The sequence below is a fragment of the Heptranchias perlo genome, chromosome 2, assembly GCF_035084215.1.
Source record: "Heptranchias perlo isolate sHepPer1 chromosome 2, sHepPer1.hap1, whole genome shotgun sequence".
In the NCBI taxonomy this organism is placed as follows: domain Eukaryota; kingdom Metazoa; phylum Chordata; class Chondrichthyes; order Hexanchiformes; family Hexanchidae; genus Heptranchias; species Heptranchias perlo.
The window spans coordinates 19,237,924-19,265,818 of NC_090326.1; the positions used below are offsets into that span (position 1 = coordinate 19,237,924).

The window sequence follows — 27,895 nt, forward strand, 5'->3', positions numbered from 1 at the left end:
TCCTGACTCGCATCAAGTCCCGTTCACCCATCATCCCTGTGCCCACTGACCTACATTGGCTCCCAGTCCGGCAACACCTCGATTTTCAAATTCTCATCCTTGTGTTCAAATCCCTCTATGGTCTCTCCCATCCCTCTCTCTGTAACCTCCTCCAGCCCTACAATCCTCCGCGATCTCTGCACTCCTCTAATTCTGGCCTCTTGCGCATCCCCGATTTTCATCGCTCCACCGTTGGCTGCCTAGGCCCTAAGCTCTGGAATTCTCTCCCTAAACCTCTCCGCCTCTCTACCTCTTTCTCCTCCTTTAAGATGCTCCTTAAAACCTACCTCTTTGACCAACCCTGTCCTTATGTGGCTCGGTGTCAAATTTTGTTTGTTATTGCTCCTGTGAAGTGCATTGGCACGTCTTACTATGTTAAAGGCGCTATATAAATGCAAGTTGTTGTTGTTGTCCTGGATTGGGAGATGCAAAGAATTGGACTCAGCCAAGGAGTGTGCTGTGCAGATCAAGGTTCTCACAGGCCAACCCTTTAGTCTCTTTCGGCCAGAAGTTGGAGCCTCCTGTGAATGGGTGCCCCAGGTCTCAAATGTCGGCAATTACAGCAAGCCGGTTCTATGCTTTGACTCTGTGTCTTTGGGGGCTCCCTTGCAGATGGCTATTGAGTTGCTAATTACTTCATGCTGAACAGCACTGGGGTGAGAATTGGTGTCTGTTGCAGCTTGAAATGAGCTGACAGCAAATTGGCAGAACCCCCATTTTACACCGCACCCGATTCTTCCCTTCACTTCAATAGATTAACTTTTCACTGTTGGATGGAGATAATTTGTTGTTACAATATAGGAGTTACTTCCTCTCCTGAAGGTGCTGATCCCAGGCTTCTAAGATAGATGAAGTGTTAAATTCCATATATCAAACCAAGATAAGCAATTCAGTTACACGGATCCATTTTCAAGATGTCCCTCAAATGGGGCACATGTTAGGAACTATAATCATCTGTTCAAAGAACCATAACCAATCAATCAATCTATTGGCATACAGATTTTCTCATGTTACAAGGATTCGCAAAAATACAAAGACAAACTCTTTTAGTTCAAATTCATTCTCTGGATATGAGTGTCACTGTTAAGGCCAGCACTTATTGCCCATCTCTAATTGCCCTTGAGAAGGTGGTGGTGAGCTGCCTTCTTGAGCCGCTGCAGTCCGTGTGGTGAAGGTTCTCCCACAGTGCTGTTAAGTAGGGAGTTCCAGGATTTTGACCCAGCGACGATGAGGAACGGCAAAATATGTCCAAGTTGGGATGGTGTGTGACTTTGAGGTGATGGCGTTCTCACGCACCTGCTGCTCTTGAGGTGGAGGTCGCGGGTTTGGGAGGTGCTGTCGAAGAATCCTTGGTGAGTTGCTGCAGTGCGTCCTGTAGATAGTACACACTGCAGCCACAGTGCGCTGGTGGTGGAGGGAGTGGATGTTTAAGGTGGTGGATGGGGTGCCAATCAAGCGGGCTGCTTTGTCCTGGATGTCGAGCTTCTTGAGTGTTGTTGGAGCTGCACTCATCCAGGCAAGTGAAGAGTATTCCATCACACTCCTGATCTGTGCCTTGTAGGCAGTGGGGAGGCTTTGGGGAGTTGGGAGGTAAGTCACTCGCCGCAGAATACCCAGCCTCTGACCTGCTGTAGTAGCCATGGCATTTCTGTGGCTGATCCAGTTGAGTTTCTGGTCAATGGAAACCCTCAGGATGTTGATTATGGGGGATTTGGCATTGACAATGCCATTGAATATCAAGGGGAGGTGGTTAGATTCTCTCTTGTTGTAGATGGTCATTGCCTGGCACTTATGTGGTGCGAATGTTACTTGCCGCTTATCAGCCCAAGCCTAGATGTTGTCCAGGTCTTGCTACACGTGGGCACGGACTGCTTCATTATCTGAGGGATTGCGAATGGAACTGAACACTGTGCAATCATCAGCGAACATCCCCATTTCTGACCTTACGATGAAGCAGTTGAAGATGGTTGGGCCTCAGACACCACCCTGAGGAACTCCTGCAGCAATGTCCTGGGGCTGAAATGATTGGCCTCCAACAAGTACTACCATCTTCCTTTGTGCTAGGTATGACTCCAACCACTGGAGAGTTTTACCCCTGATTCCCATTGACTTCAGTTTTACTAGGGCTCCTTGGTGCCACACTCAGTCAAATGCTGCCTTGATGTCAAGGGTAGTCACTCTCACCTCACCTCTGGAATTCAGCTCTTTTGTCCATGTTTGGACCAAGGCTGTAATGAGGTCTGGAGCCGAGTGGTCCTGGCGGAACCCAAACTGAGCATCGATGAGCAGGTTATTGGTGAGTAAATGCCACTTGATAGCACTGTCGACGACACCTTCCATCACCTTGCTGATGATTGAGAGTAGACTGATGGGGCGGTAATTGGCCGGATTGGATTTGTCCTGCTTTTTGTGGACAGGATATACCTGGGCAATTTTCCATTTTGTCGGGTAGATGTCACTGTTGTAGATGTACTGGAACAGTTTGGCTACAGGCGCGGCTAGTTCTGGAGCACAAGTCTTCAGCACTACAGCCGGGATGTTGTTGGGACCCGTAGCCTTTGCTGTGTTCAGTGTGCTTAGCCGTTTCTTGGTATCATGTGGAGTGAATTGAACTGGCTAAAGACTGGCTTCTGTGATGGTGGGGACCGCAGGAAGGAGGCCGAGAAGGATCATCCACTCGTCACTATTGAACAGAGGAAAAATCTGCCGAGGGAACACATGGGCTGAGGAATGTGCGAAGCTTGGTAAATCAATCCTACAATGCAACTTTGTAGACAGTGCGCACAAACAGTTGAAAACCTTAGCCGTGCAGACTGTTTGGTTCAGATCCCGCAGTCATCAACTGCTGGAACCTGAAAATAAAATGAGTAAAGCACGAACAATAGTTTAGTTGTGATCATGCAATGAGGTAACAGGTTAATCGCTGGGGTAAACACGCTGATTAATGACAAGGCTCACACCAGCCGCATGATATTTTAACCACGAACAGTCAATGTTTCATTTTCCAAACAGGTGTCAATGCACTAATCATGGTTGCTCTGGAAAACACAGTAAGGGCTGACGACCTTCCTGAACTGGAATTCGGAAGAGGATTTGGCTACAGACAAAGATTGGCAATTGGAATGCGTGATATTGGAGGTGCTTTACTCACTGAGATTGTAAGTGACTCTGAAAGAGAAACGAACATCAGTAGAAGGTTTTAGGAAAAAGTTCATTCAAAAAACAATCCATTGATTTAATCATTTGCTTTTTCCAAATTGAGAGCTTTGAAGGATGATTAGGGAATTAGCTAACTAAAAGTGCAACTAGTTACCGAAAAGTATAACTGATTAACCAGACGGCTAAATGTATAACTAGTTCAATGTCTGGTTGATCATGCTAAGTTAACAATATCCCAGAGAGCTGGCTTCCTCTTTAAAAATAGCAACGTTAATATATTATTGTTATTTATATCTTCTAAGACATGGCATGTTTTCAAAAAAAATACTGTCAAAATGTTTCATTTGTTGAATTATTTTAATGACGTGTTCTGAGTTGTTTGAGATTTTTCTTCCTATCCTCTTTACCTAATTGCCGTGTGTTGTCCATCTAGTTAGGCTAAATATTGAGTTTAGTGTTTGCGATCATTGCTGCATGATTGCAAAAAATTGCAAGATAATTATGGATGAGGACGGTCATTCGGCCCAACTTCATTTTTAACCCTGACAACCCAAAACCCCCTTCAATTACTGCATCTAATTTTTCTCTTAAATGGTTCCAGGGTTTTTACCTCCATCACTCCACTGAGAAGTCCATGTCATGAATTGATCTCTCTCTGCATGAAGAAGAGCCTCCTGGCATCAGTCTCCAGCCCTACAACCCTCCGAGATCTCTGCGTTCCTCCAACTCTGGCCTCTGGTCCATCCCCCACTCCCTTTGCTCCACCATTGGCGGCCGTGCCTCCAGCCGTTTAGGCCCTAAGCTCTGGAATTCCCTCTCTAAACCTCTCCGCTTCTTCACCTCTCTCTACTCCTTTAACTTGCTCCTTAAAACCCACCTCTTTGACCAATCTTTTGGTCACTTGTCCTAATATCTCCTTATGTGGCTCGTTGTCAAGTTTTGCCTGATAATGCTCCTGTGAAGCTTCATGGGACGTTTTACCACATTAAAGGTGCTATATAAATGTTAGTTGTTGTTGTAAAGCTACCTCTTATTGGTATGAAACGGTAACTGCTTGTCCTAATCTGACTGTTTACCTTAAAGTACCATTCCGGATTTAGCTTTTCCATACCTCTGTAAGATTTCCTCACAAATGCCTCTGGGGTGGAATTCAACTTGAGCCAGGTTGCCAGTTATACCTCCTGCCCAATATTCGGTTCATAAGAACATAAGAAATAGGAGCAGGAGTAGGCCATGTCGCGCCTCGGACCTGCTCCGCCATTCAATAAGATCATGGCTAATCTTCTACTTCAACTCCACTTTCCCACCCGATTCCCACATCCCTTGATTCCCGACATTGAAGTCAGTGGAATTGAATATCGGACGGGACGTATAACGTGTGGAAAATGCGATTCCTCCTGTTTCGCATCCCTGCCCAAGTCGAATTTCACCTCCCTTTCCTATCAAGACTGACCAGCCCATGTCTCTCCAGCCTTCCCTCATTACTCAGACCCCAAGACACTGGGGATCAGCATGGTGGCTCTTCTCTGCACTGCCTCCAGCACCTGAATATCTCCCCTTGCCTCTTGGGGACCAGAACTGGACACGGTATTGAAAGTCTAGTCTGAAGAGAGCACTGTACAGTTTGATCATGACTCCCTCACTGCAGCGCTGTATGAGCTTAATTGGTCCTTACCCATTACAGATACAAAAAAAAGACAGTTAGAGAAATGTTAATCATAAAAACGTTGCTAAATCATGGTTAAACATTCTTAAAACGGCATCCAATTTTGTTGTTGCAGGATACAATTGCAGAAAGAGAATGCTGTGATTTATTTTGCAAGTGTGCAGGACAACTGGGTGAACGTGGACTTCAAGGAGAGCAAGGATTTAAAGTAAGGCAAAATGAGAATATTACTGAAAGGAATAGGGTTCTTAAAATAAGCATAAAGATTTTCATTAAAAGGTAATACTGCATTTTTATATTATTCTAATACTTTCAGCATCTATTAGGAAATAGAAGTATTTGCAGCGATTTTCTACAATTGCAATTTTTATGAATTTGAGTTCATGTAATTTTTGGACTCCTGCTGTAATCTGGTGGGAATGTTCTGATGGATTCCCGTTGTAATCTGGTGGGAATGTTTTGATGGACTCCCTCTGTAATCTGGTGGGAACGTTCTGATGGACTCCTGCTGTAATCTGGTGGGAATGTTCTGATGGACTCCTGCTGTAATCTGGTGGGAATGTTTTGATGGACTCCTGCTGTAATCTGGTGGGAATGTTTTGATGGACTCCCTCTGTAATCTGGTGCGAACGTTCTGATGGACTCCTGCTGTAATCTGGTGGGAATGTTCTGATGGACTCCTGCTGTAATCTGGTGGGAATGTTCTGATGGACTCCTGCTGTAATCTGGTGGGAATGTTTTGATGGACTCCCTCTGTAATCTGGTGCGAACGTTCTGATGGACTCCTGCTGTAATCTGGTGGGAATGTTCTGATGGACTCCTGCTGTAATCTGGTGGGAATGTTTTGATAGATTCCCACTGTAATTTGGTGGGAATGTTCTGATAGATTCCCACTGTAATCTGGTGGGAATGTTCTGATGGACTCGCTCTGTAACTCTGGATGGAATGTTCTGATGGACTCCCACTGTAATCTGATGGGAATGTTCTGATGGACTCCCGGTGAAATCTGATGGGAATATTCTGATGGAGTCCAGCTGCAATACGGTGGAAATGTACTGATGGACTCACTCTGTAACCTGGCGGGAATGTTCTGATGGACTCCCACTGTAATCTGGCGGGAATGTTCTGATGGGCTTGCTCTGTAATCTGGTGGGAATGTTCTGATGGACTCACTCTGTAACCTGGCGGGAATGTTCTGATGGACTCCCACTGTAATCTGGCGGGAATGTTCTGATGGGCTTGCTCTGTAATCTGGTGGGAATGTTCTGATGGGCTTGCTCTGTAATCTGGTGGGAATGTTCTGATGGACTCCCACTGTAATCTGGTGGGAATGTTCTGATGGGCTTGCTCTGTAATCTGGTGGGAATGTTCTGATGGACTCCCACTGTAATCTGGTGGGAATGTTCTGATGGGCTCGCTCTGTAATCTGGTGGGAATGTTCTGATGGGCTCGCTCTGTAATCTGGTGGGAGTGTTCTGATGGGCTTGCTCTGTAATCTGGTGGGAGTGTTCTGATGGGCTCCCACTGTAATCTGGTGGGAATGTTCTGATGGACTCCCACTGTAATCTGGTGGGAATGTTCTGATGGACTCCCGCTGCAATATGGTGGGAATGTTCTGATGGACTCCCACTGTAATCTGGTGGGAGTGTTCTGATGGACTCCCACTGTAATCTGGTGGGAATGTTCTGATGGACTCCCGCTGCAATATGGTGGGATTGCAGCAGAGGTGCCATACAATCAGCCAGGGCCTGGACACTGCAGCTCTCAGCCTTCCATCAGAGCTCTCTGATGGTCTTGTGGTCTTGTAAGGGGCGAAGCCTCCATCCATCCTAACCAAGGTGGGGGCGGAACCGAAGACCCAGCCAGGTGGATGATTGGTGGTTGAGACCAGCCTGCGGAATGGGGAAGTCGAACCTCCTGAGGTCCAGGTTTGGATCATGACCTGAACCCCTGAAGATTCATGGATGACACTTTGGGCCCCTTTCAAAGTGGAATGAGGGGCCACTTCTTTCCCAGGGGTGGGGGGAGGGGAATCCGGCCTCATTGCAGACCCAGCAGCCTGCGCCAAAGTTTACAGCCGCTATTTTGGGATAGGCCATCGCTGTATCAATGAAGGGACCTCCCCCCTGACCCCATGAACTTTAGCCTGATCAATACCAGAGTGTACGAGTGGGTACTTCCCAGAACTGACACTGGGATGGGGCCTCCATTATTACCTCTGAAATATTTAAGAAAGCTTTTCTTATCGATCTAATGGCTCAGTTTTTATACCAGTGAGTAACTTTGCCCGGGTTTGACCTGTGCTGTGTTAACCAACCTCAGCCAGGCCGTTAGTCAGGGCTCTGTAATTGGTTTCAAAACCCCACATTACGCAGGGCAAAAATCAGCCAGTTTTCTGATCCTGAGCGTTACCCAGGAACCAGTGTATGGGCATTGGGGGAGCTCACGATCGAGCTCGGCTCCGATTCTCCTTGTGGGAAAATGGTCTCTCGGTGTCGACTGTCGAGGCTCACACATGAACCATGGCCTCCTGGGTGAGGGACCAGAGCGTGGCTGGTGCCCATGGAACCCTACACTAGCAAGGGGTCAATGGGGTCAACGCCTTATGGGGAGGTCAGGAGAGAACATTGGTGAGAAAGAAAAATAGAAACTTGGGAAAAAAACTGTCTCCCCCCCAACCCCCCTGCCCTCCACCTTTCCCTTAGGTTGCAGACCTATTCCTGGGGTATGGGGTCTCTGAGTGTCACCAACACCTTGATACCTCACTCACAACACCGTTCTTCATGGCTAAACCTAGGCTGTGAGGGCTAAAATTCAACGGACCTTCTCTCCCCGACTTCAAGGTATCCACCAGGAACCTCTGCTCCAGAACCCCCGCTGAGGTCAGGACGTCCCCTCACCTGAATATTCCTGATGGGTACCCACACAGGTGCGGGTGATGGGAGGCGGGAGATGGAGCAATGGTCAATGGCTCATTTCTTAGCCCCAGCTCCACCCACCGTTTTGTGAAGGGGGCTGACCTCTTCCCCCCCACTCCCCACCCCACCGCACGCCCCAATGCAACTTTTCTTCAAGGAGGATTTGGGGTTGGGGTGAGAGGGGGGGGGGGGGTGTTCAGGACAGGATCCCCACAAAGAGCGCCACTGCGTGGGTCGATGCACCTTTCTGTGCCCGGTGTACAGGCCTCCTGGTGTAACCCAGGCCAAGGACAAGGAATTTCATGGCTTGGGAATGCCTTCCCGCTAGCCGTGCCCCCCTCTGATGTCCACGCCAAGTAGGTCGCCATGGAAACTACCAGCAGAGACCGGGATCCGCCAACTCTGAGTCCTAGCCGAATTTACAGCCTGTCCGCCATTCTCCTGGTGGAATTACATCGGGCGTGTGCCGCTAGGGGAGCAGAAATGCGGCTCCTGAGTGGCTAAGGCAATTCGACTATGGAAGGTTTCACTGGCTCGTCACAAAGAACGGGCACTCTAGCTATCTTCCTTTACTTTGCTAACCTGGGGTCGTTGAGGCCAATTGTAAGGCTCCTCCCATCACCGTGGCTGAGCTCAGCTAACGTTGTTCAGGCCGGGGTTTGAATCTGAGTCCTTCCTGGCCTGCAGGGCATTGCAATCAGACCAGCCAGTTCACATACCGAAACATTAATGGAGCGAATGGTGAAATCATCCTTACCTAATTTGTACTCGTTTGCTATACTATTTATGCCCTTGATGTTGTTTCAGGGAATTGAAGGCCCAAAGGGAACTCCAGGTTATCCAGGACAAGATGGAAGTATGGTAAATTGACGAGTTAAAGTGTTTGTTGAAAAGAGTGATGTTTTGTATGGAAACGTCGTTGATTTAAAAATATTTGGATCTGGACAAAATAAGCGCAAAGGCTCAGAAATCAGTGCCAATCCTAACGACTTGAGGCTGCCGACAATTTGGTACAACTTGGCGGGAATGAAACAAGAGTGGGGGCGGGGGTGGGTGCCAGGGGAGAAGAGAATTGCACTCTAGATGGTGCGTTTCGGATTCTTGAATATAGAAGATTAAGGGGTGATCTCATTAATGTGTTTATGATGATTAAAGGATTTGATAGGGTAGATAGAGAGAAACTATTTCCTCTGGTGGGTGTATGGGGGTGGTGGTGTGTGTCAGCTTCGCCTCTGACTTCTGAGTGGTCTGAATCGCTCCCTGGGTTCTAGACCTTGGACTTATTTGGGGGTTGTGACAAAGTGCAGCAGACAACTGGTTTTAGTGCAAGAACTTTGACCTTTATTCAAGAGAGGAAATACAACACGACAATCTTAACACTCTAATAAAATGGGGAACACTTCAGTACACACGAGGGAAATTACAGTAGAAAGATACCTCACCCCTCCCAATCCCACTGTACTAGCTAAGTTGAATTCTAAAGGGCCAGAGATAATGCTCACCAAACGAATCCTTGTACAGTAATTCACCCAGAGGTAAGTCAGGAATAGATTGTAGAGTGGAAACTTTGCGGCTCTTCGGTTTTCTCCCGAGTTGGTTTTCTTTGGTTGCGGTGGCCCAATATTACCCGGTTGGTTGGTGGCAATATTTGGTTGGTTGTTTCGTAAGGCTCTTGTTGCCGTGAGGTGTCCAATGGTCACTGGGGCTGTTGCTCTGGTTTCTTCTTGTGTGTCGGCTTGCTTCTAGAGCTGCTGACCTTCTCTGTAGAATTCCTTTCCCTCGCCTTGTTGTTCGGTGGAAGCTGCTCTTCCAGAGACAGGCAGAACAAGACAAGCATCACACAAGCGCCAGCAAGAGCCAGAGAGAGAGAGAGAGAGGTTTCGAGTTTCCACTTCTAATAACCTCTCTTACAATGGTCTTCGACACTTTTAAAAAAAAAACTTCATGTCTGTTTAAACAGTTCTTACAAAGTCCTTAAGAACCTTTGATGGCTTTTTAATGGTCCCTCATCATGTTGCAATTGCTTCTCCCGATGGGTCATTGTTAATTCCGATTTTTAGAGCTTGTCACACAAGGCTTCCTTTTGTATCCAATGTCCTAGGTGTTGATCGGTTTTGCTTTAAAACAAAGGCATGGCCCCACCATATCTGGAGCAGTTACCTCTTTCAATGGCCTATTGCCTTTCAAATTAGTGCTGAGTGTCGACCACCTGCTGTAGGTTTTGCATTAAAACAGAGATGAAGCAGTAATTCTCCCACATTCCACTGTGTGTGTGTGTTGTTGATTTCGTCTGGTGACCTCTCACCTATCCTTCCATCTTAGTATTTTGGTCAATGGCCAAAGTTTTCCATACCCTGTTCTATTCCCAGCAACGATGCTCTTTACTTATATGACCACAGTGCATCCAAAACAAATAAAATCCTTTTGATGTTTTTGCACCGCATGTCCGCAGGCTTTGAGTAGAAACGTCCAGATTTCATAGCAGTCAAACTGTTAGAATAAGATCACCATCAAAGCTAAAAGTAATCTTTTTATTGTATCTATTACAGAAGGAAGCCATTCGGCCCATTGTGCCTGTTTCGGCTCTTTGAAAGAGCTATCCAATTAGTCCCATTCCCCTGCTCTTTCCCGATAGCCCTGCAAATTTTTCCACTTCAAGTATTTATCCAATTCCCTTTTGAAAGTTATTATTGAATCTGCTTCCACCGCCCTTTCAGGCAGTGCATTCCAGATCATTACAACTTGCTGCTGTAAAAAAAACTTCTCCTCATCTCCCCTCTGGTTCTTTTGCCAATTACCTTAAATCGCATCCTCTGATTACCGACCTCCTGCCAGTGGAAACAGTTTCTCCCTATCTACTCTAGCAAAACCCCATATAATTTTAAACACCTCAATTAAATCTCCTCTTAACCTTCTCTGCTCTAATGTGAACAACCCCAGCTTCTCCTGTCTCTCCACATAACTGAAGTCCCTCATCCCTGGTACCATTCTAGTACATCTCTTCTGCACCCTCTCTAAGGCCTTGACATCCTTCCTGATGTGTGGTGCCCAGAATTGGCCACAATTCGCCAGTTGAGGCCTAATCAGTGATTTATAAAGCCTTAGCATCCTCTTTTTCGTCCTCCAAGAGGCAAAGATAGAGGCAGATTCCCAATGGGAAATCCACTGCGTTCTGGCTGAAATGTGGGCCTGTAAATAGCAGCTTGTCAACAAGTGGCACAAAGGCAAAGTAGATGGTAACAGCAATAAAAAAAAGTAACAAAAACAACACTGTTTTTACAGTCCCTGGAAATGTATAAACTTGTCCCCATAAAGTTATTTTCACCTTCAGGGTGGGACCTCGCAACCTTGGTTTTATGCTGACGTGGTTAACACTCGGCATAAATGAGGAAGAATTGACCAGAAATAGAGCGTATAGCTCCAGCACAGCATTAACTTATCAGGCAGAATGTTGTGGGAAATCTAGGCCCTGATTCCAAAATGGCTGCCCAGCATTTTCAAAGTCCAAAATGGCGCTGTCAATTGCACACACCTCACAGATGACATTACAGCTTGGTGACGTGTTTAGCACGTGTAAACAGATTGGACCAAAAGCAAAGCTAAATATTTTAATAATTTCATTGTTTTCAGATTTTTCTTTTGAGTTTTCATTTCTGGGGGGAGGGGGCAAAGGAAAATGATTGAGGAAAAGTACAAGGAAAAACTGCATGGTATGCATTTAAACCCTGGATGTGCCTGGGAGCACTGCGATGGTTAGGTCACCCTGTGCGACCCTTTTAACTTATCACCAAGTAAATCGTGTTCTGACTCTCTTAGGGCGACAGAGGACCTTCGGGTGTTGATGGAGCTCAAGGAGCCGAAGGGTGCCAAGGTCCCAGGGGCCTCAAGGTTTGTGTTTATTGAGTGAACTTCAATAGCGGTTCATTTGATGATTAACATCTCATTATTAACCAAACAATCTCTGTCTTTCAGGGAGCGAGAGGGTATCCAGGACAGAAGGTAAATATATGTTCGAGCTTGACGAAAGCTTTGATACTTCTTTCCAAAACATATATTATTTTTTCTGTAGAGTGCATTGTAGCTATTGATTGTTTTGAGAGAGGCTCACTGATGGATGAATCATTTGTTCACAGGGTGAAGCAGCGGTGGATGGTACTGATGGGATAAGTGGAGAGCAGGTACCTTAGGATTCAACCTTAGTGTATGGTCGCTGCTCCTGACAATTCATTACTGCCTGGTCAGATGGACCATGTGTGTTTATCCGCAGTGCATAGCCACAAGAACAAAACTGATACTTGAAGTGACAATCTAGTCACTACCCTGCCTATATAGTCTTAAATCTTTCTGGAAATTAGAAAGTTTTGGCATGATGACATAAGAAGGTGCATTTTGCAATCGGACACATTTTAGACTTTCCCATTTTATTTATTATTTTCACCTGGCTCAGTGTAAAGCGTAAGATTAGTGTTTTGAGTTTTATCTCTTTGCTGGTGGTTTTCTGCCCTTCTCTCCTGCTGGAGATGTCAATTCCTGCCAAGATACAGTTCCATAGACACCAGTCAATCTTAAAGCACCTTGCTGAAGTGACTGTTCCAAGTATGAACCTAGGCAGTGAGTGTCAGAAGGCTACGGTCCCATGTAGAGCTTCATAGGCAAGCTCGATATTGTCCTAACCCAACATCCGCACTTACACTCTCTAGATGGATAGCGATCGAGAGAGGGATCCCTGACTGATTTCCACATGCTCCCAGCAGTAGCCCTATCTCCGATGAGGGTACTCACTTTGAGGGTAATCACTGTGAGAGTAATCCCTGTGAGGGTAATCGCTGTGAGGTATAATCTCTGTGAGGGTAATCTCTGTGAGGGTAATCCCTGTGAGGGTAATCCCTGTGAGGGTAATCCCTGTGAGGGTAATCCCTGTGAGGGTAATCGCTGTGAGGTATAATCCCTGTGAGGGTAATCCCTGTGAGGTATAATCCCTGTGAGGTATAATCCCTGTGAGGGTAATCTCTGTGAGGGTAATCCCTGTGAGAGTAATCCCTGTGAGGGTAATCCCTGTGAGGGTAATCGCTGTGAGGTATAATCCCTGTGAGGGTAATCCCTGTGAGGGTAATCCCTGTGAGGTATAATCCCTGTGAGGTATAATCCCTGTGAGAGTAATCTCTGTGAGAGTAATCTCTGAGAGTAATCCCTGTGAGGGTAATCGCTGTGAGGTATAATCCCTGTGAGAGTAATCACTGTGCGAGTAATCCCTGTGCGAGTAATCCCTGTGCGGGTAATCCCTGTGAGGTATAATCCCTGTGCGAGTAATCCCTGTGCGAGTAATCCCTGTGCGAGTAATCCCTGTGCGAGTAATCCCTGTGCGAGTAATAATCCCTGTGCGAGTAATCACTGTGAGGTATAATCCCTGTGAGGTATAATCCCTGTGAGAGTAATCCCTGTGAGAGTAATCCCTGTGAGAGTAATCCCTGTGAGGTATAATCCCTGTGAGGGTAATCCCTGTGAGAGTAATCCCTGGGAGGTATAATCCCTGTGAGAGTAATCCCTGTGAGAGTAATCCCTGTGAGGTATAATCCCTGTGAGGTATAATCCCTGTGAGAGTAATCCCTGTGAGAGTAATCCCTGTGAGGGTAATCCCTGTGAGAGTAATCCCTGTGAGAGTAATCCCTGTGAGGTATAATCCCTGTGAGAGTAATCCCTGTGAGAGTAATCCCTGTGAGAGTAATCCCTGTGAGAGTAATCCCTGTGAGAGTAATCCCTGTGAGAGTAATCCCTGTGAGAGTAATCGCTGTGAGAGTAATCGCTGTGAGAGCACTCACAAATGCCTCTTTCGGTCATGTTGCACAGACGGTTCTGTCTCACTCATACCCTCTGAAGTACTCAGTTTTTCTTCTGTAAGGTAATCATTTTCTGATTTATTTCTTTTGCTTACATATTAAAAAGTATTTGACAAATGAATCCTAAATATTTTCTTCTTACAGGGAAAGCCTGGAATTCCTGGAATAGCTGGAGAAAGAGGGGTCGATGGAAATCCTGTAAAAAAAACTTTGTTGAACTAAACGTTATTGATTTTCAAGTGCATACATTATACACTGCACGTAAAAAAATCCCGCAGGCCGTAATTAAACAACATGAGAGGTAGAATTTGAATATTATTTCATCCTCCGCCATTATAAACAGTCAGACAGCTGGGGGTAAATTTTAACCCCCAGGAACGGGTGGGTTGGGGGTGGGTGGGCAGTGAAAATGCTAAGTTTTTAGAGCAGGACTACATCCCGGCTCCAACCCGTCCACTTCTGGGTTTAACCCAGGCAGGTTTGTCGGCGTGTTCAAGAGCAGACACAAGGAAGTCCCACCCCTACTTAAAGCCGGCGGGCCGATATTTAAAAGGGCACTGTACCTCATTGAGATACTTAATATATAATAATTAATAATGAAATTAATTTAACCGTACCTGTTTGGGGTTCCCCTCGTTTCTGAATCACATTAAGTGAAAGCAGGCAGGAAGGGCCGGATCCATGAGGTGAGTGCCTTTATTGCACTGCTTGTGGGCCCGGAGGAGCAGGAGTGCCTCATCCAGGCCCAGCAAGCTCACCTGGTCGACAGGACCCCCGCGATTGGCTGACCCCCCCCCCGCCCCCCCGATCCACGATGATGGCTGACCCTCCCCCCCCCCCCCCCACCCCGATCCACGATGGTGTCTGACCCCCCTCCCAGATCCACGATGGTGTCTGACCCCCCTCCCAGATCCACGATGGTGGCTGACCCCCTCCCCCCTCCCCGATCCACGATGGTGTCTGACCCCCCTCCCAGATCCACGATGGTGGCTGACCCCCTCCCCCCTCCCCGATCCACGATGGTGTCTGACCCTTCCCCCCCCCTCCCCGATCCACGATGGTGGCTGACCCCCTCCCCCCTCCCCGATCCACGATGGTGTCTGACCCCCCTCCCAGATCCACGATGGTGGCTGACCCCCTCCCCCCTCCCCGATCCACGATGGTGGCTGACCCTTCCCCCCCCCACCCCGATCCATGATGGTGGCTGACCCTTCCCCCCCCCCTCCCCGATCCACGATGGTGGCTGACCCTCCCCCCCCACTCCCCGATCCACGATGATGTCTGACCCTCCCCCCCCACCCCGATCCACGATGGTGGCTGACCCTTCCCCCCTTCCCCGATCCACGATGATGTCTGACCCTCCCCCCCCACCCCGATCCACGATGGTGGCTGACCCTTCCCCCCCTCCCCGATCCACGATGATGTCTGACCCTCCCCCCCCACCCCGATCCACAATGGTGGCTGACCCTCCCTCCCCGATCCACGATGGTGGCTGACCCTCCCCCCTCCCCCGATCCACGATGGTGGCTGACCCTTCCCCCCCCCCCCCGATCCACGATGATGTCTGACCATCCCCCCCCACTCCCCGATCCACAATGGTGTCTGACCCTCCCTCCCCGATCCACGATGATGTCTGACCCTCCCCCCCCACTCCCCGATCCACGATGGTGGCTGACCCTCCCCCCTCCCCCGATCCACGATGGTGGCTGACCCCGATGTCATCCACCTCCACCCCCCCACTCCGTTTCTCCAAGCCCGATGATCTCTCTCTCTCCCTCCCACCCCCTCTCTGCTTTTTCCAAGGCCGATGATCTCTCTCTCTCCCTCCCACCCCCTCTCTGATTTGCAGCTCCTTTCACTGCTGGGCATGAAACCAGGAAGTGCCATTGATGTGATCATGACCTGCCCACTTACCTTACGGGTTTCGCACACGGAAATCTCCCCTCCCCCCAACTCCCTTCCTGGCTGGAAGTTAAAATTTACCCCCTGATGTACGAACCATTCGAAAGATCTCTGACTTTCCTGTTTTCCATTCCCTCATTCCTGATAGAAAATTGGTAAGATTTTGGAATACCAAATGCATAACAATGAGTGACTGTTGATGCTGAGACAATCTCAACATTTCAAATGAATGTAGATAAAGAGTCAAAGATAAAGAGTTGAAGGAAAGAGCAGGGGAACCGGATTAGAGCAGATCGTCCCGATGTGGCGCTCCAACAGCACAGGGATGATGGGCTGAATGGTGCCCACTAGAATCATAGAATCATACAGCACGGACGGAGGCTAGTTGGCCCACTGTGCCTGTGCCGGCTCTTTGAAAGAGCTGTCCAATTAGTCCCACTCCCCCGCACTCTCCCCATAGCCCTGTAAATTTTTCCCTTTCTAGTATTTATCCAATTCCCTTTTGAAAGTTACTATTGAATCTGCTTCCTTCATCCTTTCAGGCAGTGCAATCCAGATCATAACAACTTACTGCGTAAAAAAAAATTCTGCTTATCTCCCCCCTGGCTTTTTTGCCAATTAGGTTAAATCCGTGTCCTCTGGTTAACGACCCTCCTGCCAGTGGAAACAGTTTCTCCCTATCTACTCTATCAAAACCCTTCATTATTTTGAACTATTAAATTTCCCCTTAACGTTCACTGCTCTAAGGAGAACAACCCCAGCTTCTCCAGTCTCTTCACATAACTCAAGCCCCTCATCCCTGGTACCATTCTAGTAAATCTCTTCTGCACCTTTTCTCAGACCTTGACATCCTTCCTAAAGTGTGGTGCCCAGAATTGGACACAATTCTCCAGTTGGGGCCTCACCAGTGTTTTATAAAGGTTTAGCATAACTCCCTTGCTTTTGCACTCTATGCCTCGGTTTATAAAGCCCAGGATTCTGTTTGCCTTTTTAACAGCCTCCTCAATTTGTCTTGTCACAATCAAAGATCTGTATATGTTGGGACTAGTACCCCAATTTCTATGTATGCTGATCAGTCATACATTTTTTAAATTCATTTTCTAATAATAATGAAGGCACAAACAATGTACTCAAAGATAAATTTAAGTATCTGTTTGCAGTAATTCTCAAATATACTTCAGCTGATATCCGGTAGCAATTTGAATTATTGGATGAGGCAAGTAGTACCACAGCTCTTAAAGAACCATCTCACTTTAACCTGTCACATTAACTCCTCAGGGAAGTAAAGGCCCGCATGGATCTAAGGGTGAGCGTGGAGATCCTGGTCTATATGGTGACCCTGTGAGTGGAGAAAGCATCATTCTACACATTTCACATTATATATACTTTCAAAACAATTTCAAACTGATAGCAAGATCATAATTTTATCTGCATGACAAGGCGTAATTTGAAACCCTTATCATGTTCATGCTGAGGTGTCTACTTAATGCTGAGACTAATCTGCACAGTAATATTTCGGTATCCAATTGGCTTCTGCTCTGGATCACTTAGTGAACTCAAACCGAATTGTCACATTTTGGGAGCCACTTCCTGTTTCAAATGAATCTATCTGTGTTTCTGTGATCCATTAGTTTGACGTTGCTCTTGATCGAGTAGTTTTTCTTGTCAACAAAGTTGGACATTTCCTACAGTGATGCCACATTCCCCCAGTGTCTCATTGTTGCCTGAAAATGTCAGTGGGGCTAGAAGTTCAGCCATATCCCCTGGAAACAGAAGGCAACTGTTAATCTAAGCAACCAAATTCATTCTCGGGATTTGGGTGTTGCTGGCGAGGACAGCATTTATTGCCCATCCCTAATTGTCCTTGAGAAGGTGGTGGTGAGCCACCTTCTTGAACCGCTGCAGTCCGTGTGGTGAAGGTTCTCCCACAGTGCTGTTTGGAAGGAAGTTCCAGGATTTTGACCCAGTGACGATGAAGGAACGGTGATATATTTCCAAGTCGGGATGGTGTGTGACTTAGAGGGGAACGTGCAGGTGGTGTTGTTCCCATGTGCCTGCTGCCCTTGTCCTTCTAGGTGGTAAAGGTCGTGGGTTTGGGGGATGTTGTCGAAGAAGTCTTGGCGAGTTGCTGCAGTGCATCCTGTGGATGGTACACACTGCAGCCACAGTACGCTGGTGGTGAAGGAAGTGAATGTTTAGGGTGATGGATGGGGTACCAATCAAGCGGGCTGCTTTGTCCTGGATGATGTCGAGCTTCTTAAGTGTTGTTGGAGCTGCACTCATCCAGGCAAGTGGAGAGTATTCCATCACACTCCTGACTTGTGCCTTGTGGATGGTGGAGAGGCTTTGGGAAGTCAGGAGGTGAGTCACTCGCCACAGAATACCCAGCCTCTGACCTGCTGTTGTAGTCACAGTATTTATGTGGATGGTCCAGTTCAGAGACGCAGGTAAAATGGTTAGGACAGTTCAAGACGTGTGCTAAGTGTCGAGAAAAACGAACTATGACAGAAGCCGACATCACCAAAGCTCCTCCGGTAAAATTAAATTTTTCCATTCCTGAGGAATGGTCGAGCTGCGAAGCTTTGGGGGCGCGCTCACACCAGGGGGTAATTTTAACCTAACCCGCCCATGGGGACAGTTAAGGCGATCAGATCGGCCGCCTGTTTTACACTCCGCCCGATTTTACTTTCTGTTGACTTTAATTGCAGTTTAAAAAAAAATTACCCTCACTGAGACCTGCTTTTCTGTTTCGTTGAATGCATATTTCTGGCATAAGTACAAGTCACATTAAAAATGGAAGAGCTTCATCAATTGCAATATGCTGTGCCTGATGTGCATGAATGATGGGGTAATGAGTTGAAACTTAAATTTTAGGACTCAAAGAAGAAATATATTGGTGTGGGTTCAGCATTTTCTTGGGCCATCAATTGTTTACACTGATTTCTGCCCATTTTAATTTTGGGTGTATTCGAATGAGATTGGGAGGATACTTGGGCAGATCGACATTGGCAAAATGGGTACAATCTCAGGTTGTGCCCAAGGAGGAAACCCCAGACCCGATTGTATGTTAGCTCGCTGTTGGAAATGGGGGCAGTGGAAGATGAGCATGATGATCGGGTTGAAGACATCTTGGTCGGCAACATCAAGCTCATCATTGAGCTCCACAGTGTGCAAGTCACTGTGATAACACGGCAGCAAAATTCAGCTAGAGGACGAGACACCCGAGGCATCGTCTCCTAAAATACACAAAGTAAGGCCCATGGGGGGAGAGGTACGAGGCAGATATTCCTGTTCCTGCACCTGGGACTGTTAGATTGCCTGGGTGCAACAAATTGGGGGGCGGGGAGTGCTCGCCCCTAATAGACCCTCCCAATTTTCTGACCGTTCATTTAAAATCGGGCAGGCTCATAGAAATATAGAAACATAGAAAATAGGAGCAAAAGTAGGCCATTCGGCCCTTCGGGCCTGCTCCACCAGTCAAAATGATCATGGCTGATCGTCTAACTCAGCACCCTGTTCCTGCTTTTTCCCCATATCCCTTGATCCCTTTAGCATTAAGAAATATATCTATCTCCTTCTTGAATACATCCAATGACTTGGCCTCCACTGCCTTCTGTGGTAGAGAATTCCACAGCTTCACCACCCTCTGAGTGAAAAAATGTCCCCTCATCTCGGTTCTAAATGGCATACCCCGTATCCTGAAACCGTGACCCCTGGTTCTGGACTCCCCAGCCATCGGGAACATCCTCCCTGCATCTAGTCTGTCTAGTCCTGTTAGAATTTTATATGTTTCGATGAGATCACCTCTCATTTTTCTAAACTCTAGTGAATATAGGCCTAGTCGGCCCAATCTCTCCTCGTCAGTCCTGCCATCCCAGGAATCAGTCTGGTAAACCTTCGTTGCACTCCCTCCATGGCAAGGACATCCTTCCTCAGATAAGGAGACCAAAACTGCACACAATACTCCAGATATGGTCTCACCAAGGCCCTGTATAACTGCAGTAAGACATCCCTGCTCCTGTACTCAAATCCCCTTGCAATGAACGCCAACATACCATTCGCCTTCCTAACTGCTTGCTGCACCTGAATGCTCGCTTTCAGCGACTGGTGTACAAGAACATCCAGGTCTCATTGCACCTCCCCTTTTCCCAATCTATCACCATTCAGATAATAATCTGCCTTTCTGTTTTTACAACCAAAGTGGATAACCTCACATTTATCCATGTTATACTGCATCTGCCATGTTCTTGCCCACTCACCCAACTTGTCTAAATCACATTGGAGCCTCTTTGCATCCTCCTCACAGCTCACATTCTACCCCAGCTTTGTGTCGTCTGCAAACTTGGAAATGTTACATTTAGTTCTCTGTTCCAAATCATTGATATATATTGTGAATAGCTAGGGCCCAAGCACTGATCCCTGCGGTATCCCACTAATCACTGCCTGCCATCCGGAAAAAGACCCGTTTATTCCTACTCTCTGTTTCCTGTCTGTCAACCAATTCTCAATCCATGCCAATATATTCCCCCCAATCCCATGTGCTTTAATTTTGCACACTAACCTCTTGTGTGGGACCTTATCAAAAGCCTTCTGAAAATCCAAGTACACCACATCCACTGATTCTCCCCTATCTATTCTGCTAGTTACATCCTCAAAAAACTCCAGTAGATTTGTTAAGCATGATTTCCCTTTCATAAACCCATGCTGACTTTGTCCAATCCCGTTAATGCCCTCCAAGTGTTCTGTTATCACATCTTTTATAATTGACTCGAGCATTTTCCCCACTACTGATGTTAGGCTAACTGGTCTGTAATTCCCTGTTTTTTCTCTCCCTCCTTTTTTAAATAATGGGGGTTACATTTGCCACCCTCCAATCTGTAGGAACTGTTCCAGAGTCTATAGAATTTTGATCCCTTCCAGATGAGCCCTTTCTCCTTGCCTGATTCTCCTGCATTCACTGTGCTGAAGTAATCCAATAGTCTCAGGGGCAGGAACGGGAAAACATGCCCTTATGTTTTGAACGTGGTGAACTGTGACTTAGAGAAGCAATTCTTGTTAAGAAATCATCTGTGCAACCAGAAACAAGAAATGCAGGAAGGAGAACCGAATGGACAATAAGGACAAAATGCAAGACACGGTTCAAATGTCGTGTATTTGAGACATACAATTACAGCTGGCAGTCTTCGGAACATAGGATCAGGAGTAGGCCATTCAGCCCCTCGAGCCTGTTCCACCATTCACTCAGATCATGGCTGAACTGTACCTCAACCCCATTTACCCACCTTAGCTCCATATCCCTTGATACCCTCACCCAACAAAAATCTATCGACCTTAATCTTGATGGTCCCAGCATCCACAGTCTTTTGGAGGAGAGAATTCCAGATTTTCACCACCCTTTGTGTGAAGAAGTACTTCCTGCTTTCCCTCCTAAATGGCCTAGCTCTCATTTTAAAGATTATATCCACACTCATTCTTGATTCCTTCACCAGACAAAATAGTTTCTCTGCATCTACCCCATTGAATCCTTTTAACATTTTAAACAACTCAATCGGACCACCCCTCAATCTTCAATACGCTTGAGCCACATCCTAAAATGGTTAAAATTATTCAAAATAGTAAGACCCTCCAAAGACAAGAGCAGAACTTTAGTTAACGGTGGGTCTGTTAGACTGTCTTCCGGAATTTTCTGCAATATTATTTCAGATGGAAGAACCACTGTGAAACCTGACGAAAAAAGGACACACTCGAGACACCAACTTCCGACAGAGCCTTCGAACAAACAAAGTAACTGGTCACAAAATCTCCAGTTATACAGCATTGGGCACAAGAAAGGAGGTCACACTTACAAAATGGTGCATGACAGGCTGCGATCCAACATGACAGTAAACCTGCAGCTCACACCTCACACGCACCGAGGAACGCAAAAGAATTGCGTTCAAAATTTTGGATGCGTGACCGGGTGTGGAAAATTCCAGATACGGGTCAAAGTGGGAGCTGACCACAAACTACGGGGCATGACGAAAACCATTACCTGCAGCGTTGTCACGGTTACAGAAGTACAACATGGATATCCGACACCAGCCAGTGAATGAGAAGCAAAATCCTGCAGATGTTGGAAATCTGAAACAAAAACAGCAAGTGCTGGAAACATTCATCAGGTCAGGAAGCATCTGCTGAGAGAACCCAAGTCAAAGTTTTTGGTATTGATCCTTTCCTCGGAACTGGAAGATATTACAGATGAATGGTGTTTAATAAAAAGGAACAGGGCAAGGGGAAGAGGGGAACACACACAACGGCCACAGATAAAGAAATAGCATGACCTGTAAAGTGTTTTGATGGAGAACAGGAGATCATAGAATCATAGAACGATACAGCAGAGAAGGAGGCCATTCGGCCCGTTGTGCCTGTGCCGGCTCTTTGAAAGAGCTATCCAATTAGTCCCACTCCCCTGCTCTTTCCCCATAGCCCTCTAAATAAATGTTGTTCCTCTGTAATGCCTGCCTGTTGTGAGGAAGGGCTCCATCTGCGAAACCATGACTTGTTTCTCTCCACAGGCAGTGCCTGACCTGCTGAGCATTTGCAGAGATCCTAGTTACAGACTCGCTCTCAATAAACCGATCAAACCACACAGCAAAGGAGGAAGAGACGCATGATGAGCACATACACTGTGCTACGGAAAACCTAGCCTCCTGTCACACAACAAAATGATAGAAATGGTCCTTCATATTGCTGGGCAGGAATGCACTTTGTACCGAATGACAAGCGAGTGCCCATTTTAACGACAGGCGGAGAGCGGGCAAGTAGACAGAGAGTGCCCGCTGCCTGCCTGTTCTCGCCAGCGTGAAGCCCGGGCCTCACTTACATTCCACCGGCGAGTTACAGGCACCGCACAGGCTCCCCCGCTGTGAGTGAGAGAGAGAGAGGGGCGGGGAGAGGGGAAACCAGCCTGCTCCCACACTGAGCTGGCCCATGATCGGAGGGGGGGAGGGGCAGCGATGGCGATTGCAGGGGAGCGACAGGCCCGCAGCGGCCCAGAGTTATTTTGTAGGCGTAGGAGGAGGACATTTTCTGAGCGGCTTCCGTTGGTCTCTTTAAGCGCCGCTGATCAGGCGGCTCATTGCCTGGTACAAGTGGGCGGAGCCTGCGATCAGGGTCCCTTCTAAATCACAGGACCGTGATTTGCATATTACAAGTAGCTTCCTGCCTTGAAACAGGCAGGCACTCTGGCTGCCTATCTCAGGACCCTACCCAAAATGGCGGAGTGGCAAATGGGACATTAAGTGACTGACGCCATATTTGGGCTGCTGCCACCCCATTTACACAGGACGGAGGGAATTAAAATCAACCTATGTGCATTTTATTCTTGTCCTGATCAGTAATTATAAATGTTGGGTTTATGTTTTCCTTAAAAGATGTAAATGCGTGGTGGCAAAAGTTGTTTTCTTTTGCTATCTGAAAATAGCCACCAAAGTCCACTAAAGATTTAGAGAAGGGAACTCGAAAATGTCTTTGGTAGATTTTGTGTGTAACTTGTACGTGTTTTTTGTTATAGGGTGTCCCTGGTGTGGATAATTACGCTAAAGGAGATGAAGGTGAAAGAGGACACCCAGGTGCACAGGTGAAGACCTTTCTAACTACACCCTGATGTCTGTGCAATAATTGTATCTTTAGTCCCCTCATTCCTTCAGTTTATTTTAGCCACGTTAATCCGAGGCCCCGTCTGCCGTCTCAAGTGGACGTAAAAGATCCCATGGCGCTATTTCAAAGAAGAGCAGGGGGGTTCTCCCTGGTGTCCTGGCCAATATTTTTCTCTCAACTGACACCTAAAACAAATGATCTGGTCATTATCACATTGCTGTTTGTGGGACCTTGCTGTGTGCAAATTGGCTTCTGCGTTTCCTACATTACAACAGTGACTACACTTCAAAAAGTACTTCATTGGCTGTAAAGTGCTTTGGGATGTCCTGAGGTCGCGGAAGACACTCTATAAATGCAAGTCTTTCTATATTGTGAGAACTAAATGCCTTAGGGGTAATTTTGCAAGGCCCTGTTGCCTCATTAGCGATGACCGTGTGCCGAAGAATTGAGGCTTTAGTGTTAAAGCTCTGTTTCCGAGCAGCACCTGTGTCTATCGAAGTCCTCACAAAATTCTGTACCGGTGTGATCTTTTTCTGTCGGAAATGGATAAATGCAGAACGTTACTTTGTGTTGCATAGAAATTTGGGCTTTTTCGATCCCTTCATATCATGTGGCTGAACCCTTCATAGGAACATAGGAACAGGAGTAGGCCATTCAGCCCCTCAAGCCTGTTCCGCCATTCAACTGGATCATGGCTGATCTGTAACTCAACTCCATCTACCCACCTAGGTTCCGTAACCCCTTACCCTTACCCAACAAAAATCTAGCGATCTCAGATTTGAAATTTTCAATTGACTCCCAGACTCAACATCTTTTTGGGGGAAAGCGTTTCAGATTTCCACTACCCTTTGTGTGAAGAAGTGCTTTCTGACATCACCTCTGAATGGCCGAGCTCTAATTTTAAGTTTATGCCCCCTTGTTCTGGGCCCTCACCAGAGGAAATAGTTTCTCTCTATCTACCCTATCAAATCCTTTAATCATCTTAAACACCTCAATTAGATCACCCACTAATCTTCTATATTCAAGGGAATACAAACCTGGCCTAAAGGCTAACATTTAGTTCCAAGCAGTAATTATGGACAACATCTAGTTTGTTTGTTTGCATTCCCAGCTGGAGGAAGGATGTACAGTGGTAACAGCTGTGATACCAGGAGGGGAAAATACCCAAAATAACTCAACAGAAATAATTCAAAGGAAGTCACACACCGGGTCAACAGAGGAAATGCTTTCTGATAAAACTTTGTGCCTTTTGGAAAAGGCTGCAATAATTGTGAGCTTTGTCTTTATAGTTCCACATTGCTCTTTTTCATCTACAGGGTGAACGTGGAATAAGTGGGATACCGGGCGAGGCTGCTGCTAAAGGAATGAATGTAAGACAAGCACCCACATTCAGCCAGCTACACTGTGCAATAATTACTTTATCCTTTCTCCACCAATCCACATTTATGCTTGTGTCTATACAGTCTTTCAAATATTGCCTGTGTTATGAGTTAACACTTTGATTATTCCTTACGTACTAGACCCGTTATTAATCTTACTCGGATATGTTTTTCTATGTTGAATCCAGTGCAAGTTCCAAAGCTCTTGCCTAATGCCAGTTCTTGAATTCTATACTGTACTAATGAAATAGGTTCAATGACAATTAACTTCTTATAAATCGCTGGTTAGGCTGGAGTATTGTGTTCAATTCTGGGCACCACATTTCAGGAAGGATGTCAAGGCCATAGAGAGGGGGCGGAGGAGATTTACTAGAATGGTACCAGGGATGAGGGGCTTCAGTTATGTACAGAGACTGGAGAAACTGGGGCTGTTCTCATTAGAACAGAAAAGGTTGAGGGAAGTTTTAATGGAGGTGTTCAAAATCATGAAGGGTTTTGATAGAGTAGATAGGGAGAAACTGTTTCCAGTGGCTGAAGGGTCGGTAACCAGAGGACACGGATTTAAGGTAATTGGCAAAAGAACCAGAGGGAGATGAGGAGAAGTTTTTTGATGCAGTGAGTTGTTATGATCTGGAATGCACTGCCTGAAAGGGTGATGGAAGCAGATTCAATAATAACTTTCAAAAGGGAATTGGGTGAATACCTGAAGGGGAAAAATTTGCAGGGCTATAGGGAAAGGGCAGGGGAGTGGAACTAATTGAATAGCTCTTTCAAAGAACAGGCACAGGCATGATGGGCCAAATAGCCTCCTTCTGTGATGTATCATTCTGTGATTCTGTATGATTCATTGGAGTGCCTGTGAGGCTGGACAGCTGGACATGGACTATTCATTACTATAGAATATAGTTGGAGTATAGCTAGCTTCACTTAAATCCATACCTCTGTAATATGTGGATTACAGCCCCATTCTCACATTTTTAACAATCTTGGGGGGTTACAGCCACTCTGGGAGGGGAAGAGGGATAAACGCAAAAGTAAGCGTCGCCCCTCCCTATCTCTGTAACCTCCTCCAGCCCGACAACCTTCTGAGAACTCTACGTTCCTCCAACTCTGGACTCTTGCACATCCCCGATTTTCATGGCTCCACCATTGGCAGCCGTGCCTTCAGCTGCCTAGGCCCTATGCTCTGGAATTGCCTGCCTAAACCTTTCTGCCTCTCTACCTCTCTCTCCTCCTTTAAGATGGTTCTTAAAACCTACCTCTTTGACCAAGCGTTTGTCCATCTGTACCAATGTCTCCTTCTTTAACTTGGTGTCAGTTTTTGTCTGATTATGCTCCTGTGAAGCGCCTTGGGACATTTTACTATGTTAAAGGCATGTTATAAATGCGAGTTGTTGTTGTTTAATGCCTACCTGGCTGTGGAGCCAGGAGGAGGAAGAGGAGCGTTGCTCCTGGCTCCACGTTAAAATTGCTGGGCTGCTGCAGGCCCATGCTCACTCTGCTCCCCTCTCCTCCCGATCACCTCCCCTCCCTCCCTGGACTTACCGAAGGCCCTCAGCTCAACGCCTCAGCCAAAGATGTTGCTCCTCCTCGTGACCGGTGAGCTGCCTCAGGGTGTGACCAGTGCCCACAGCGCGCCCGTCGCCTCCTGATGGTGCAAGAGGACCAATATCGCGTGGTCTTCTCGCCTGTCAGTTTGGCTGCGAAAGAATTTTCAGGCCTTTGGGTTGACTTGTAGCATCAAAAACACAAATACATCCCAAGGCAATTCACAGGAGTGTAATCAGACACCAAGCCACATAAGGCGATATTAGGACGGGCTTGGTCAAAGAGAGAGGTTTTATGGAGCATATTAAAGGAGGAGAGAGAGGCGGAGAGGTTTGGGGAGGGAATTAAAGAGCTTAGGGCCTAGACAGCTGAAGGCACGGCCGCCAATGGTGGGGCGAAGGAAATCGGGGATGCACAAGAGGTCAGAATCGGAGGAATGCAGAGATCTCGGAGGGTTGTAGGGCTGGAGGCCATCACAGAGATAGGGAGGGGCGAGGTCATGGAGGGATTTGAACACAAGGATGAGAATTTTAATATCAAGGTGTTGGTGGACTGGGAGCCAGTGTAGGTCAGCGAGCACAGGGGTGATGGGTGAACGGGACTTGGTGCAAGTTAGGATATAGGCAGTGGAGTTTTGGATGAACTGAAGTTTATGGAGAGTGGGAGGTTGGCCAGGAGAGCATTAACCAGGTTGCCCCAGGTTACCTTGCTGTTACGGTAGGTCAGGACTCTGGTCTGGAGCCGGAGCCACTGTGACAAAGGCCCGTCACACATCAGACACCACATTCCAGACATTTATAAAACATCGACAAATCACAACTGAACACATTTTTATAAAGTGTATACAACAAGAGTAAGAAGCCCAAGCATTTCCTTGTGTTTTTTTTAAACCTTGAGATAACCCGGAGAGATTGTTGAGTTAATGAGGAGCGAAGCAGCTGCCAATCTGGAAAACTTCCAACAATAACAACAGCAGTAATTGGCCTCAAATAGATATGCAGATTCATTTGGACCATTCTCCTACAGGAACTACTTGAGCAGTGATCTTAATTGGACAGCGAAGGGCTGGCAGCTTGCTCGATGAGCCATGCCGCAGGTGATCAGCTAGCTTTCATTCAAAACGTTGAATGCCCTTCCTGGAGGCTGCAGTTTGATGTATGATGCCCTCTCAGTTCTGGAGAAAATATAAACGGTGTGAATTCTTTAGGCTACAATGCTATGAGAGGTCTCTCAGTTGTGTTACATCATGCAATAGACTCACACCTATCTATTATTCTTTATAACTGCAAGGCAATCCTTCATGGCAGTGACTTTTTAATTTAATACATTAGTTTGCATCTAATGAGGTTTGACTATAATGGCGATGAAAAATAGAGAGATCAGATGTGGTCCTTTTCAAAGTGATTGGATGGGTTGTGAGGATTAGTTGCGTCTCTTACTTTAGATAAACTGCTCCATTGAAACGTTTTCATTCTTCAGCCATTTCCAATATGAGATTGTAATGCAAACTGTTAGAAAGTGATCACTAGCTAAAAACAAATCTCTTTTTACCTTTTTCTAGGGGCGAGCGGGTCGAAGAGGATTTGTGGGTAAAACGGTGAGTTGTTCGGTTTGTTTGTAATGTTTTTCTAGTTTGAGTTTTTAATAAGAATGAATGAAAAGATTCATTTGTCGGGATCCATTGATAAATGACTGCTGCAAATATCAATTCATTGTTCCCAGGGCAAAATCACATCATCACCTGTTCTCTCACTCTCGCGTATTATAAGCCCTCCAGCACCCTGCCGTTTTACTTTTTACAGCAATCCA

At 46.6% G+C, this 27,895-nt stretch overlaps 1 protein-coding gene across 1 annotated transcript in view; it reads left to right on the top strand.

Moving 5' to 3' along the window:
* The window catches only part of LOC137335649 (collagen alpha-6(VI) chain-like), a 136,438-nt gene that overhangs the window by 48,170 nt on the left and 60,373 nt on the right, over positions 1–27,895 (top strand). Inside the window, exons 12-22 of the mRNA XM_068000943.1 lie at positions 3,052–3,197; positions 4,980–5,072; positions 8,590–8,643; positions 11,599–11,670; positions 11,755–11,781; positions 11,916–11,960; positions 13,764–13,817; positions 16,800–16,862; positions 23,074–23,139; positions 24,476–24,529; positions 27,648–27,683. Of these exons, the coding sequence (XP_067857044.1) occupies positions 3,052–3,197; positions 4,980–5,072; positions 8,590–8,643; positions 11,599–11,670; positions 11,755–11,781; positions 11,916–11,960; positions 13,764–13,817; positions 16,800–16,862; positions 23,074–23,139; positions 24,476–24,529; positions 27,648–27,683 (710 nt within the window). The remainder of the gene's footprint in view (positions 1–3,051; positions 3,198–4,979; positions 5,073–8,589; positions 8,644–11,598; positions 11,671–11,754; positions 11,782–11,915; positions 11,961–13,763; positions 13,818–16,799; positions 16,863–23,073; positions 23,140–24,475; positions 24,530–27,647; positions 27,684–27,895) is intronic.